This window comes from Mustela erminea, chromosome 9 (assembly GCF_009829155.1).
Source record: "Mustela erminea isolate mMusErm1 chromosome 9, mMusErm1.Pri, whole genome shotgun sequence".
NCBI lineage: Eukaryota > Metazoa > Chordata > Mammalia > Carnivora > Mustelidae > Mustela > Mustela erminea.
The window spans coordinates 79759988-79775664 of record NC_045622.1 but is presented as its reverse complement, the minus strand read 5'-3'; the positions used below and the strand labels follow the sequence as shown (position 1 = coordinate 79775664).

At 37.3% G+C, this 15677-nt stretch overlaps 1 protein-coding gene across 1 annotated transcript in view; it reads left to right on the top strand.

The window, feature by feature from the left end:
• Window positions 1-12620, top strand: part of LGR4 (leucine rich repeat containing G protein-coupled receptor 4) — a 103324-nt gene extending 90704 nt beyond the window's left edge. The window contains exons 11-18 of the mRNA XM_032357668.1: window positions 865-936; window positions 2031-2096; window positions 2836-2907; window positions 4797-4868; window positions 5180-5305; window positions 6130-6245; window positions 6498-6581; window positions 9411-12620. Of these exons, the coding sequence (XP_032213559.1) occupies window positions 865-936; window positions 2031-2096; window positions 2836-2907; window positions 4797-4868; window positions 5180-5305; window positions 6130-6245; window positions 6498-6581; window positions 9411-10687 (1885 nt within the window). The 3' untranslated portion in view covers window positions 10688-12620. The remainder of the gene's footprint in view (window positions 1-864; window positions 937-2030; window positions 2097-2835; window positions 2908-4796; window positions 4869-5179; window positions 5306-6129; window positions 6246-6497; window positions 6582-9410) is intronic.
• Window positions 12621-15677: the final 3057 nt, after the last annotated feature.

The window sequence follows — 15677 nt, the reverse complement described above, 5'->3', positions numbered from 1 at the left end:
GACCTGAGCCCTCCAGAAAGCCAGAAAGAACCTGAGCTGGTTAAGGGTCTCCAGCCACAGGGAACCTTATCAGAGTAGGTCACATAAATGTTATGATTTTCACATGTGCCAAGATGTAAAGAAAAAGTGTTCTGGAAGCACTGGGCTCAGAAGTTTAAACTTGACTATTAAGGTGGTTTTGATGTGTCGAGTACATGGCAGCAGGTGATGTTAGGGCAAGAGAGACGAGATGGGAAGAATCACAAGGAGGTCCTAGGAATAATCCACTTGCTAAGTGGACACCTTTAACACCGCTGACGTTCCTCTGAGTGGCCTGAGGCTCTCTGCCTCATTCCATGTGTGATCTGCATAATAGCAGTAAAAGTGAAGAGAGAATCAGATGCTGGACACACCACAAAGGAAGAAAGCACAGGAATTGGTAGTGACTACAGATGGGAACGTGGAGAGGGAGGGAGGAGGAGAACATTTCAGAATGGTGAGTTAGGTTGGCTGGGTTTGGAATGCAGGATGCTGAGTTGGCTTCCCACGTTTTTGGTATGAGGTGGTGTTACCCGTGATTGTAGTCAGGCTGTGGCTGTGGATTAGTATTTTTCTGTTGGTCCACATGAGAAATCAGCCTCATTGTCTGGACAGTATTAACAATTCTAACATAGTAAGGCTTTTCTGTCTTACTATGAAAATGAAATCCATAATGGAGGGCTTAATCCATTTCCCCACATACCTGACTTTAGGGAATAAGTAGGCAGTGGAATACACAGGCTTTAGTTCATAGGCAAATATCTGTTTCTTTTTCTATGTGAGAATAGCATTTTATTTACCCTCTCAACTTGAAACATTTCTTAGATGAACAATGTTTTTCCACAGGACCTTGACAGGCACAAAGATAAGCAGCATATCCAGTAACTTGTGCCAAGAACAAAAGATGCTTCGGACTTTGTAAGTTGGGTCCCTCTTCCCTTCTCATACTTTTTCTTTTATGTGCTTCACCTATATTGTTTTATTTTTGATAAGCTATTTGCATTAGCTGATTTTAGGGTAGAATTGTGTCTTATTTGTTCCCTTTATGGAAATGAGCAGGTGTTTTCGTGACCCCAGTGTAGGTAACATTTATTTCAATTTGGCTTTAGAGTGATACGTATGTCACACATCTTGGGACTTTTGCTTTGAAAAAAGTAAAACCAGACTAGACTCTTCCTTGGTATTTTTCCTGACTGGACTCCCTTGTCCTTATCCTAGAAGCCCCAGGAGTGTCAGCTTTCCACATCTTTCTCTTTCATCCATAACCTAAGCAGAGCCCAAATCTTTCTTGGGTCAGGAACCAGCTAAGCATGGAACTTTCCAAAAACTTTAAACTATCTGGAAATTAAAAGTAAATAAAGGGTATAAAAATGTCACAAGAACAAACAATTAAGTTTCTAAGCTGTTAATAAGTATTCAGTGGAGAGCGATAGTAACAAAATAAGTGACTGATTGATAAAGCAAGCCATTAAATGTTGTCGAGTATCAAGCACAGTGATCACTACTGAGGAAACACTGCAGTGGAATTAACTGAGAGTTATTGAGTCCCTGTACATGATTTAACACAATTTTTTTGAAAATGTGAGCTATGCATACCATCTCTCACAGCTTTATAATTAAATAACAGAGAAATTGTTTATGATATTATAAAAATATAAAAAATAATCTACCACTTACACATAATTTTATAGATTTTACATATTTTTGTATATTTAACTTTATATGCTTCATGTTTTTAATAATTTTACTTAAAAATTGAAAAAGAAATAAATGTTTTTAATATATTTTATATTGTCTATACTCGATATTATGTATTTGAAATTTGCAAATCATAAGCCCACTATATCACTGGGGTACTCTAGAAGCTTGTAAGTCTTAGAAAAAAAATAGTTGTTTTCTTCAGCTCTCTATTATAGATCTTGGAGCTGCTTTCAGTACTTCTGAGTATAGCTTCTTTTAACTTAGTTTTCTGATAACATAGAAATTAATTTGTTAATTTTTGTTGCTTTAAGGGACTTGTCTTACAACAATATAAAAGACCTTCCAAGCTTTAATGGTTGCCATGCTCTGGAAGAAATGTAAGTTGGTCTTTGACTTACTCTTTTCGCTGTGGTTTATTGTTGATTCACTGAACATGTCCTATTTTAAATAATGGCTTTAATATTTAAAAAATTAGAAATGTTAGAGAAATAGATGTGTATAATCAGGTGTTCCTGTCAAATTATACTAGCTATAGTCATGCAACCAGCATTTCTTAGGTATTTATCAGGCAATCTGGGAGACATTATAGGGGGAAGCCTGTGTGCACAAAAAACAAACAAACAAAAACTGTTCCTGGATATTGAGGGAAATCAAACATGCATAACTACTGTGTATCTATAAGTTCTGGTGGCAGTTGGTTGGGAGAAGGGAGAGGAAGGCATTGATTCTCCCGTTTCTGATCCCTTTCTTCTTCTAGCTTTCTTCCTGCAGTACTTGGTATGGTTATGTTGTCCTGGATCCTTTTTTACCATATTGTCTTCCTGCTCTCCTAAGTGGGGTTGTTAAGGAATTTAGATAATAGACATTAATTCCCAGTATAATTTGGGAGGGGAATACCAATTAATCTAACTCTGTGATATTACAGGGGAGGAAATGGCAGTTCTTTTTACTTTCAGCAAGATCAATCATTGTTACTTATGAATGAGTATTTAAACTTAGGAAAAGTTGAAGAAATGTTAGCTTTCAAAATCGAAAATAATTTTCTTTTTTTTTCTTTTTTCTTTCATCACCCTTCCTCTTCCTTCTCTTCCTCCTTCTCCTTCTTCTCTTTTTTAGTTCTTTGCAACGTAATCAGATCCACCAAATAAAAGAAGGTACTTTCCAAGGCCTGATATCTCTGAGGATTCTGTAAGTTTCTCTCTGATTATTAGAAACAAATACAGTTTTTGTCCAGTTCCAAATTAATATATCATTACAATTCCCATGATAGATATATTTAAAGATACAATTTATTACGTGTAAATACTGTTCCGGTTTTACCACATGGTACTTTATCAATACTCTACTCTCAGTATTTTTTTTTTTTTTTTTTAAGATTTTATTTATTTATTTGACAGAGAGAGATCACAAGTAGGCAGAGAGGCAGGCAGAGAGAGAGAGAGGAGGAAGCAGGCTCCCTGCTGAGCAAAGAGCCCGACGCGGGACTCGATCCCAGGACCCTGAGATCATGACCTGAGCCGAAGGCAGCGGCTTAACCCACTGAGCCACCCAGGCGCCCCTCAGTATTTTTTTTTAACCTTAGCTTTTTAGTTAGTATTTTTTACCTTTTACCTTAGCTGATTTATGATATCGTATGTTAGTAAGTGAAAAAGCATAACACATATAACCTGCGAGATGGAGCTTGCTTGTTTTCTTGTCATGCTAATGAGGTTTGCCGCTCCATTAGGGCAGGGTTAGGCTAGGCAAACTATAGCCTATGGGCCAGGTCCAACCTGCCTCCGATTCTTGTAAATTAGGTTTTACTAGAACACAACCATGCCCTTTTAAGTAAGTGTTTCACCATATTATGGCAGAGTTGAGTAGTGGGGAGTAGAGACCATATGACCTATAGATGAGAATATTTACTATCTGGCCCTCTACAGAAAAAATGTGCTGACCCTTATGCTGTGGTATGTATTGTCACAAATATAGCTAATATGCAGCAGAAGCACTCATTAGAAAAAATGTATTTGCATTTGAGTGTGTATTTGTGCCAAATATTTACTTAAGCACTTGGGGATAGAGAGGTGGCTAAGACAGGCCTTGTCCCCACCTTCACAGAACTTTAATGCAGAAAACACAATATGCTAAAATAGTGACCACTTTTAAAATACACAGCAAATTTAAAAAACTGAAGGTGAAGTGAAATTACATATATTGAATACTGTCTTCCAGTAGATCCCCAGTAAGACAATGAAAATGTTTTCTACTGGAAGATACTTTATTGCAGGTTGGGATCTTTCCCTGTGCCTGACAGGCTTACTGTGCATGGGTCTGGGCAGCAGCGAGGAAGGGGACTGGCTCCTAGCTGCCATCACTTCTTAGAGCACTGATAAGCTACAACAATGAAAAGCTGGCCTTTTCATGATTTGGAACCAAGTTTGTCTAGTTGTCCTGTGATCCAGGAGATGGGTAATGGAATGAATTTATCCACCCTTTAAATTTTGATTAATGCTCCGTTTAAGGGTGGTTGCAGATTATTTCTCCGTTTTTATTAAATCTGCAAGATCAGAATTTCTTAGGGTGTGTTTCTGAATATAGTACAGCTTTGGTATTGATAGGATTTTTATTTCCTGCTTGGGAAAGAATGATATCTGAAGCCTTCTGGAATGCTCTTGTTTACATATTGATTATTTGTCTTCCCTCAGGGCCTTATCACTGACCTTTGAGAAAGCAAATACTATGAAACCTGTTTTCATTTTCAGCTTTGTCAGGAGCTGAGTTTTTCCTCACCTACTTAATAGTACCAAAGGTTATATCATATCATTCGTATTTTTGAACTGCTACCAGAAGGATAAGGTGGAGAAAATTCACAACTGTTTTGAAACAGATGCCAACTAGAATTACTGCTCCATGGAACCCATTCCAAGAAACAGATTTTTGTGAAGGGGAGGGATTCAACATAAACATAAAGTTGTTGGTCAAGATTAATATCTTATCAGGGATACTGTGACTACCTCAGATTCCATAGTGTGGTCAAAGTAACTGCAATTTGAATTTATTTGAAAAGATTAACAATGCTACTCTTGTAATTGCAGAGATCTGAGTAGAAACTTGATCCATGAAATTCACAACAGAGCTTTTGCAAAGCTTGGGTCAATAACTAACCTGTAAGTTGATGATTTTATGCAGTAATATCTTGAAAGAAATGAACCATCTACGGAAACTTGTGTTTTAGCATTGCCCTATAGAAATATTTTTCTGTTCAGTTGTTCCCCTGTGTAAATGCTAAGCTGCATTCGTATTGAAATGGTTTCTTAGATGTCAAGAAGCATGCCAGATCTATTGTTTTACTACACCTTAACTTCCTTGTACAACTTTAATATTTGTGATGTTTACACATGTATAACATATAAACATATACATGTTTTTGTGTAATTTGTATCCTAGGAGTTAATTTGAAGTCTCATTCATATTTCAGAGATATAAGTTTCAATGAATTAACTTCATTTCCTACGGAAGGCCTGAATGGGCTAAATCAACTGAAACTTGTTGGCAACTTCAAGCTGAAAGAAGCATTAGCAGCAAAGGATTTTGTTAATCTCAGGTGTGTTTTTACTTATTTTTCTTTTTTGTTGAAGTTGTGGTGGCCCTCTAAATTATAGAGTATGCTAGTTTTTTTGCTGTGGTTCTCAGATTCTCTGGGAGGTTATAATTTAAGAGTATTTTCTACCTCAGTCCTCACAAATTTGGTAAAAAATAGAACATGAGCATTATTCTGTAGTTTTTGAGAACATGAATTTGAGTCCTGGAGACTGCCAGAGAGAGAACACGGCTGTTCATCAGACTGGTTTTTCATATAGCAGATTTGTCATTAGCAATGTGGCAGGAGCCCATAAGTGTGAACCTACAGAAAATTGGCACAGTGCTCTAATACATTTATAAAGTATTTGATACCATAGAGATAGGGTTGGGGATAGTACCATGGGAGAAGAGAATAAATATGTTTACTATAGTTATGTGAACAAAGTACATTCATTTAGTGGTAGAAAGTCACAAAGATCTGCGACGTTGATTTTTAAATCAAACTGCCAGTATCATATGATAAATTAGGCATGGTTAATTCATGTATAAAAGGAGTCTGATTAGACTTCACTTTAAATTGCAACATTACTAAATTTTAAATATGGTTTGTTTTAAATTGAGTTTTTAAAAGCCTATCTTATATGAAAAGAGAAAGTCATGGTGACATCTGATAGGTGACATCCTCACCAATGAGGAAATGGAGGCCCAGAGAGGCTAATGACCAGCTTTTAAAGCATGTGACAGTCAGATCTTTCTCTGGGGCTCTTAAAGATTGAAGTACTTCTTACAGAACAAAAGCATGTCTGTGAAGTTGTTATTCAACGTAGATTTTACCATCTTTTCCAGGTCTTTATCGGTACCATATGCTTATCAGTGCTGCGCATTTTGGGGCTGTGACTCGTATGCACATTCAAACACGGAAGATACCAGCCTCCAAGACCACAGTGTGGCAAAGGATAAAGGCAAGTGCATATACTTCTAAAAATAGAACACTCTTTATGGCATTAATTCAAGTCTCTGTTCTTGTAATCATTTGTGAAGGATAAATATGAAATATGTGAGAAAATGGCATTTTCTGTGTTACTGGCATCTTTGTTATGAAGCTTCATGCCAGCTGAATTTACATCATGCATGACAGAGAAGATTGCAGAAGAGTTTGGTTCTTTTCAACTGCGCAAAGCTTGAATTAAACACAGTTTATGTTATATATTCAGGTCCCACTGATGGAGCAGGTGTCACCAGCAGTGTGGAGAATGAAGAACATAGTCAAATAATTATCCACTGCACACCCTCCACAGGTATGCCCAACACATTTTGCTGCAGTTTCTTGCTTTAAATGAACTTTAGGCAAATATATCCGAAATGTGTGGGGAAACGTGTGATTTTTTTTTTTAATAACAGGAGCGGGACTAGATGATGTCATAAGGCCTTATGCCTCAAAGTGTGGTCTGTGTACCAGAAGCTTAGGCATCTCGTACAGAATCTCAGTCCCAGACTCATTGACACAGGATCAGTGTTAACAAGCTCCCCAGACAGTTATGTGCATTCAAAATTGAGAGGCAAAATTGAGGGCTTCATTAACTCTAGGACTAGTTCTAGAAGTTACTGATCTGCAAGGATTTTTAGTGTTACTCCCCGCCTTTTTTAATTCAACCTTCCTTTTCCTTTTCATTCTACTTTATTTCATTGAATTTTAGTAGACTTGGGAAAGTTACTAAAATGAGACCATATATTTAGTTCTGACGTACTGTTGGATTAGATTTCATCTATGAGGGAAGATGGATTTGGAATTTTACTGTAAAAGAAAAAAATTGGCTAACTTCTGTGCTATGAAGTTGATTTTTTAAAAAGATTTTATTTATTAGAGAATGAGAAAGCACAAATGGGGAGCAGCAGAGGCAGAGGGAGAAGCCAACTCCCCACTGAGGAGGGAGCCTGATGTGGGACTCAGTCTCAGGACTCTGAGATCATGACCTGAGCCAAAAGGCAGCTGCTTAACTGCCTAAGCCACCCAGGTGCCCCCCACTTGTTTTTTTTAAAGATTTGTTTATTTATTCATTTGAGAGAGAGAGCACAAGCGGTAGGGGTGCAGGCTGAGCCAGAGGGAGAAGGAGAAGCAGACTCCCTACTAAGCAGGGAGCCCATCATGGGGCCCAATCCCAGGACCCCGGAATCATGACCTGAGCTGAAGGCAGACGCTTAATAGACTGAGCCACCCATGTGCCCCAGTCATGAGCTTTTTAAGGGCCTGTGTTTACATTCTTTTACTGCTTAGTACAGTGCCTATGTAGAGAATGAGCTGAACGTGACCAGATGAGTGAATGGAATTGGCAAAGAATCATTTCACCTTAAACAGTGTATGTTGTCTAGGTTCCAAAGGACTCACTGCCCTTCCTGGGGTCCTTGTGCTGGAGGATGTACTTAAGGAACTGACAACCCAGTGAGAAGGGAACAGCTTTATTAAAGGGGAGTACCAGCAGGGATTCTATATCCTCCACACTGAATTTAAACCTTAGTCAGCCAGGAGGAACATTAGTCGTTGGTCTGAGCTCCTCTCCCCAGGCTGCAGGAGAGATACACTGTAGACCTGACTCCCCCCTCAGTTGTAGTAACACACAGACACCCAGGTGTTCACTCAGAAGTAGGAAGTAGTGGAGAGTGGAGTCCTTGTGTTAAAACTGGAGGAGGCTGGGTGGAGCCTCCTTGCCAGGATTTTGAGGGAAAGTACCTCCACCTACCAAACACTTCCCAAAGGGTGAACTGTTCTCTCAGGTCAGATGAGCTAGTACTCCCTCTTCCTTGAAAGGAGGATGAGTTCAGATACAGAGATAAACGTGAAAGCTTTCTTTTAATACTCCCTGAGGGTGGGGGCGGGGAATGAAAATAGTTAATTACTTAATTAAAAAAATTTTTAAAACTTGTGATATTTGGGATATTATATAAGACATAAATGTTACAGAGATGGCTTGTTAGGTCTATGAATGTCTCAGTGATTTAAAGTGCTTTATGGGATGTATCAAACTTCATGACAGTTCAGAAGGATAAATCAGAACGTGTGTTTTAGGCAACTGTAATAACATAGTTTTCTTGTGCTCTATAAACAGCATTTCATTTTTCTTTACTAATTTTAAAATAAAATAGTTGTCATTTGTGACATAACTAGCCTGTCAAAGCCCCTTACTAGAATATACAATTTAGTTACGAAATTAGTTGTTGCAATCCTAGTGTAAGTTTCACAGGATTTTATTGGATATGGCTTTGTATGTATTTAACATCCAGGTGGTTTTGCTCTCCCTTCACTATCTTATTGAATAACCTTTGTCAGGTCAATCGAACATTTTGACATCTCAATTTCTCTAGATGAAAAGTGTGTATAATTATACCTATCTTAACTTTCTTCATCAGGTTGCCCTTGAAAGCCATAATGTGGGAAAAAATAGATGTATACATGCATATATGTACATATATAATTTTCAAAAGCTGTATTAGGACTAGGAAAGAGGAAGAAAAGGACCTCTTATTTATTGAAGGCCAGCTATGTACCTAGTAACCTGCTTAGGTACCTCATGTATATAATTTTACTTAAGGTACACCATGCTATGAAATAGGCATTAATATCCACAGGGGAGAAAATGAAATTGATATGGGTTTAAGCTGCCTTTTCAAAAAAGAACGGCAAGTCATGAACCCTAAATTAAAACCATAATTTATCTCATTCCGAGCCTTCAGTATATCAAGTACTTTCATGTATGAGACACTGTAATTAATATATATATATGTGTGTGTGTGTGTGTGTGTGTGTATACACACACACACACACACACACACACACACACACATATCCATATCCATATCTATATCTGTATCTATCTATCTATCTATATATCACTCACTGTTTAGGTTTACCAGATATTTAATAAAAGGAATTGAAGTGTGTTTTTTTTAAAATAGCCTAGTCCAATGTCTAAAATAGCTAAGAAATAGAAATCTTTTCAATTTGGTTCAATTCAATTTTGGTACCAGATTTAATTATTCTAGATTAACCTTCTTTAGCTTTTCTCTAAATCCATAGCATATGAGAATAGGGTGTTTTCTAAATTGTCTTTTATTTCTCTCTCTTGTTTTAGGTGCTTTTAAGCCCTGCGAATATTTACTGGGAAGCTGGATGATCCGTCTTACTGTGTGGTTCATTTTCTTGGTTGCTTTGTTTTTCAACCTTCTTGTCATTTTAACAACATTCGCATCTTGTTCACCGGTGCCTTCCTCCAAATTGTTCATAGGCCTGATTTCTGTATCCAACTTATTCATGGGAGCTTATACCGGCATCTTAACTTTTCTGGATGCTGTGTCCTGGGGCAGATTTGCTGAATTTGGCATTTGGTGGGAGATTGGCAGTGGGTGCAGAATAGCTGGGTTTCTTGCTATTTTCTCCTCAGAAAGTGCCATATTTTTATTAATGTTGGCAGCTGTCGAAAGAAGCTTATCTGCAAAAGATATAATGAAAAATGGGAAAAGCAATCATCTCAAACAGTTCCGGATTGCTGCCCTTTTTGCTTTTCTGGGAGCGGCAGTGGCAGGCTGTTTTCCGCTTTTCCATAGAGGGGAATATTCTGCATCACCCCTTTGTTTGCCATTCCCCACAGGAGAAACGCCATCGTTAGGATTTACTGTAACCTTAGTGTTATTAAACTCATTAGCATTCTTATTAATGGCCATTATCTACACCAAACTTTACTGCAACTTGGAAAAAGAGGACCTTTCAGAGAACTCACATTCTAGCATGATAAAGCATGTCGCGTGGCTCATCTTCACCAACTGCATCTTTTTCTGTCCTGTTGCGTTTTTCTCATTTGCGCCACTGATCACTGCAATCTCCATCAGCCCTGAAATAATGAAGTCTGTTACTCTGATATTTTTCCCATTGCCCGCATGCCTGAATCCGGTCCTATATGTTTTCTTCAACCCAAAGTTTAAAGAAGACTGGAAGTTACTGAAGCGACACATTACCAAGAAAAGCGGATCGGTTTCAGTGTCCATCAGTAGCCAAGCTGGCTGTGTAGAACAGGATTTCTTCTATGACTGTGGCATGTACTCACATTTGCAGGGTAACCTGACTGTGTGTGACTGCTGTGAATCCTTTCTTTTGACAAAGCCAATGTCATGCAAACACTTAATAAAATCACACAGCTGTCCTGCATTGGCAGTGGGTTCTTGCCAAAGACCGGACAGCTATTGGTCTGACTGTGGCACACAATCGGCCCACTCTGATTATGCAGATGAAGAAGATTCCTTTGTCTCCGACAGCTCTGACCAGGTGCAGGCCTGTGGACGAGCCTGCTTCTATCAGAGTCGAGGATTCCCTTTGGTGCGCTATGCTTACAATCTACCAAGAGTTAAAGACTGAATTGACATGTTTGTAACTTTCCCCCATCAACCAAAATCACAGCATTTATAGACTGAACCCTAGTCTGCTCTTTCATCTGGGAAGCACTTCTGTGATCACTGCCTGGTGTGTCACTTAGGAGGAGGAGAAGGTGGCAGTTTATTTCTTAAACCAGACATTTTCAGAGAACAAGTGCCTAAACTGTCAATTGATGAAAAATGCAATGTCCAAGCAATGTGTGGTCTATTTGGAACAAATTTATAACTTGAAAAAGATTTTATGTATATCATAGCAATATAACGTTAGGTTTTCTTGATCCGTAAGAAGCAAATTTAAACCTGTTTCAGAATTAAGCACAAGATGAAGAACAGCTGTTAATATTTTTTTAAGAATATTTGAAAATATGATTTTATGTAACTAAGAAAAAGTCTTGCTAATTTTACCTAATGTTGCGTCATTAATCTCAGGACAACTTACTGCAGGGCCAAAAAAGGGATTGTCTCCCAGGTAGAACTGTGAGAGTAGAAGAGTAGGCATTATCACCCAATTGCATTTTCGGGTCCCATCTTTGACATAATAGCATCATAAATTTTGTTTAAGTGACTTATAAATCTAAAACCTGAAGATGTTTTTAAAACAATATTAACAACTGTTAGATTTTAAAAGAATAGCTGAACATTTGTTTTCAGACATTACGCATCTCTTTGGTGCAATCACAGTGATTTTTTCCTCAATGTCTTGTGACCACACTAGGAAGAAGTAAAGGACTAATGGTTGTGTGGGTTTGGTATATTTGGATAAACTACTAGCTAATATGGGGTTTGAATAGCATCTGAGGGATTTGATGGCTCCATGGAATGTTCTCATTCATAAACAGTTCTTTAATAACATTGGCTGTACCAACATTATCCAGTTTTGTTGGTATGTTATCTATGGATAGTTTAAATTATACAGAAGATAAACTGGTAAATTATTGTGTCAAGGTGGAAGAAATTGGGAGTAATTATTGACACAAAGCACTTATCAGGGTTTCTTAGTGAGCCAGATTCTCCTAAACCTGTGCTGTTATCTGGTAGCTTCCATACATTTCCCCCTTACTGTGATTTAAACACAAAAGAGCCTATACAACAGTTCAGAAATTGTGTTCTTGTGAGACAAAACAAATGTGTTGTCAAAGAAAAAGAAAAAGGAATAAAGCTTAGGCCTATGTCTTTAACAATTCAAAATTTTACTTGATTCTTATCTATGGACTTTTGACATGTCACTATGTGGAGTCTTAAAAGTTATAAATGTTCAGTGTGTTTTTTGAACAATATGCTAAATCAATAGCAAACCCACTGCCATATTAGTTATTCAGGATATACTAAAAAACATTAAGCTAAATTACAGTTTAATAATTAAACTGTATATACTGTGCATATAATGAATTTTTATCTTATGTAAATTATTTTTAGAACACAGTTGGGAAATGTGGCTTCTGTTCATTTCGTTTAATTAAAGCTACCTCCTAAACTATAGTGGCTGCCAGTAGCAGGATGTTAAATTGTGGTTTATATACTTTTTTGCATTGTAAATAGTCTTGGTTGTACATTGTCAGTGTAATAAAAACAGAATCTTTGTATATCAAAATCATGTAGTTTGTATAAAATGCGGGAGGGATTTATTTACAGTGTGTTGTAATTTTGTAGGGCCAACTATTCACAAGTTTTTGAAGTTGCTATCATGTTTGTATATTTACACATCTGATAAATATTAAATCATAACTTGGTAAAAATATGTAGCTAAAAGGTTTTTTTCCTCCGAAATTCAAGTCACTGAAAACTTTGCATTCATTTAAAATATAGAATAGCAGGTATATAAAATGTGTGGTAAATCATGCATTTACCACATTTATTTCTAGTGGGAGATACACTATTGTAAGCTGTGTTTTGAATTATTAAAGTTCTAGAAATCTAGCAATCTATTTTGCCTTAATTTGTAACTAGGTATGTTAATGAATTTGCTTAATGTTAAAGTAGGCAAATTAAACTATTTTTTAAAACATAGAATGTATTATTTGTTTCAGGGGTACAGGTCTGTGATTCATCAGTCTTAACAATTCACAGCCCTCACCATAGCACATACCCTCCCCAATGTCCATCACCCAGCCACCCCATCGCTTCCACCCCCTCCCCTCTAGCAATCCTCAATTTGTTTCCTGAGATTAAGAGTCTCTTATGGTTTGTCTCCCTCTCCGGTCTCATCCTGTTTAAAGGAAGAGTATTAGAAGAAATGCTCAAAGAACACTGCTGATATATACAAGTAAGATTTTATTCTATCTTAAGTCTGAACCATAATCATGGGGAAAAAAAATGTGAAATTTAAGAGAATACCATGAATTAGATCTTTATTTAAAAGCAAATGATTGGTGGTGGTGGTGGTGGTAGGGTGCCTGATTGGCTAAGTAGCTGGTGCATCTCGATCTCAGGGTTGTGAGTTTGAGCCCTACATTGGATGAAGAGATTAGTTAGAAATAAGATCTTAAAAAAAAAAAAATGATTGGGGTGCCTGGCTGGCTTCGTTGATGAAACATGCAACTCTTGATCTCAGGGTTATAAAGTTCTAGCCCTGTGTTTAATGTAGAGATCGCTTAAATTAAAAAAAAAAAAAAGCAAATGATTTAAAATCCTGCATGATACCAAATGTAGTCAGTTTCTGAAATGTTTAGATATAAATATTCACCATCATGAAGCCCTCATTTTACAGATATGAAAATAGAGGGCTTGATGAAATTCAAGTGAATACCTAAGGCACACACAACAAATTAGAAACCAAACCAGCACCCAGTTCCTCTTAACTTGAGACCTAGTTTTTTGGTTTTGTTCATTTGTTTTAAACTTAAGTATGTGTCTAGAATTCCCACAACAAAAAGTGGAATAGTGTAATTATTCCTCCCATCCCTTCAGCCTTCAGCCCAGGTACCCATCACCCAAATGTGGCAATTACCAACAGCACATGGTAAATCTTGTTTCATCTCTGCCCCATTCACCTATTTACTAACTCCCTCTAATCCATCTGCCCTTTGGATTAGTATTATGTATTTAAGATTTATTTATTTTAGAGAGAATTTGAAGCAGGCTCTGTGCTGAGCGTGAAGCCCAATGTTAAGTCCAAAATCCCAGGACTTTGACATGATGGCCTGAGCCAAAACCAAGAGTTGAAGCCAAATCAATTGCGCCACCCAGGGATACCTGCCCCTTGGATTATTTTGAAGTGAATCTAAGACACTTCATCTGTGAATATTTCAATATGTCCAGGGATAAATTTTTAAAAGTTGCCTAATATATTGCTACAAGGCTAAGTGGTAATGGTGTTACTTTTGTAACAAAGTCAGACGGATTTTTAAGCAAAAGTTACTCTTATAACAAGGTAACAAAGCCAAGAAAAAAAAGTTATCTAGAATATATATCATGAAAGTGAAAATAAATGAGTAGTAAGAAGTTACTAATTTAACACCCAAAAACTCAAGGGGAGAGGCCTTCTTTTGAGCTTATTTATACATTTATGTATAATTCTACCAAACTTGAGGGGTGCCTGGGTGGCTCTATTGGTTAAGTGTCTGCCCTTGGCTCAGGTCACCATCTCAGGGTCCTGGGATGGAGTCCCACTGTCTGGTTCCCTGCTCAGTGGGGAGTCTGCTTCTCCCCCCACCCCCTTCCCCACCCCTGCTTTCTCTCTCTCTCTCAAAAAAAAAAAAAAAAAAAAAATCTTAAAAGAGTCTACCAAACTCGATTATGGCTTCTCACTCTCAGCAATGACAAGACACTAGAGAGACCACATGATTCAATTATGTTCACGTAGCAGCACCCATACCATGCATCTCTTTGCTTCATTATTTCCAGTGTTGCTATGGCATAATGCAGTAGTTGGTCATTATTTCAGGATTCTGTGGCATCAAGGAAAAGACATAATTTGTTTCATAAAATATTTTGAGGAGGCAGAGAAGTATATGACATTTTAGCTTCCTATACCAAGAGGCTAAAGTGGGAAAGTTTGGGAGTTTAAATGACACAATTTATCGTTTATCGTTTTCTCTGTCAGGTCCTGTGCCAGAAACTTTATTACTAATGAGATAATATGACTGGGAGGTAGGTTATTTCCCTATGTTACAAAGGAGTAAGTTAGGACTTACAAAAGCCAAACAGCTTGTTTAAGAAGACCAAGTAAGAAATCACTGATTCAAATTCAGGTCACTTTTTGTTTTTACTAAGACTTGTGCTTTTTCCTATTTTGCTTCAGGTATGTCAGATTATGTCTTTTGGAAATAGCTTAAATTTACCTCCTATGAAGCCCTGAAGTGGCCCTAAGCCTTTTGATGCTGTTACTGATTCTAAGGAGGTTCTCATAAATGGTTTTAACCAGCTATGCTAAAATTGAATAATTGGGGTAGAGAATGTAAACTAAGCCACTTTTATTTTTTGATTAATTTTATTACTCAGTTAAATATTTTTTCCATTTCCATTTCCATTTTGTTCCTACTGAAAATTTTAACAAAATTAACAAAAAGTTAGCATTGCATTAAAACAGTTTTAACCATGTGATATTTTACTAACTATAGCTACTGCCTTCTGAATTGCCCTCGGTTGCTATTATTTCTACCGTATCTAATTCTCCTGTGTCACCTTTTGCAGATCTGAATTTCATCACGGACTCTCTATCACTCTGGTCAATACCAAAATGTGTGCGCTATTTTTGGCCTTTGTCAGTTTTCACTCTGATATTTCTACTAGCAATATGCATTATGACATAAATAGGACAAAAAGCCCTGTGTATTTACAGCTGTACTGAGTTTTGTCAGCAGGAGTAAAGCATCCAGCTTTATTGTCTATCACCTCTTTCTTGCTACCTTCATCCCTATTCCCAGTCCCTGAGAGGACAGGGCTCCTTCCGAGGCCCCACAAATCATTTTTGTTATGAATAAAATGTGTTACCACAGAATATTGTAATGGTATGATGCTACACCACAAAATAA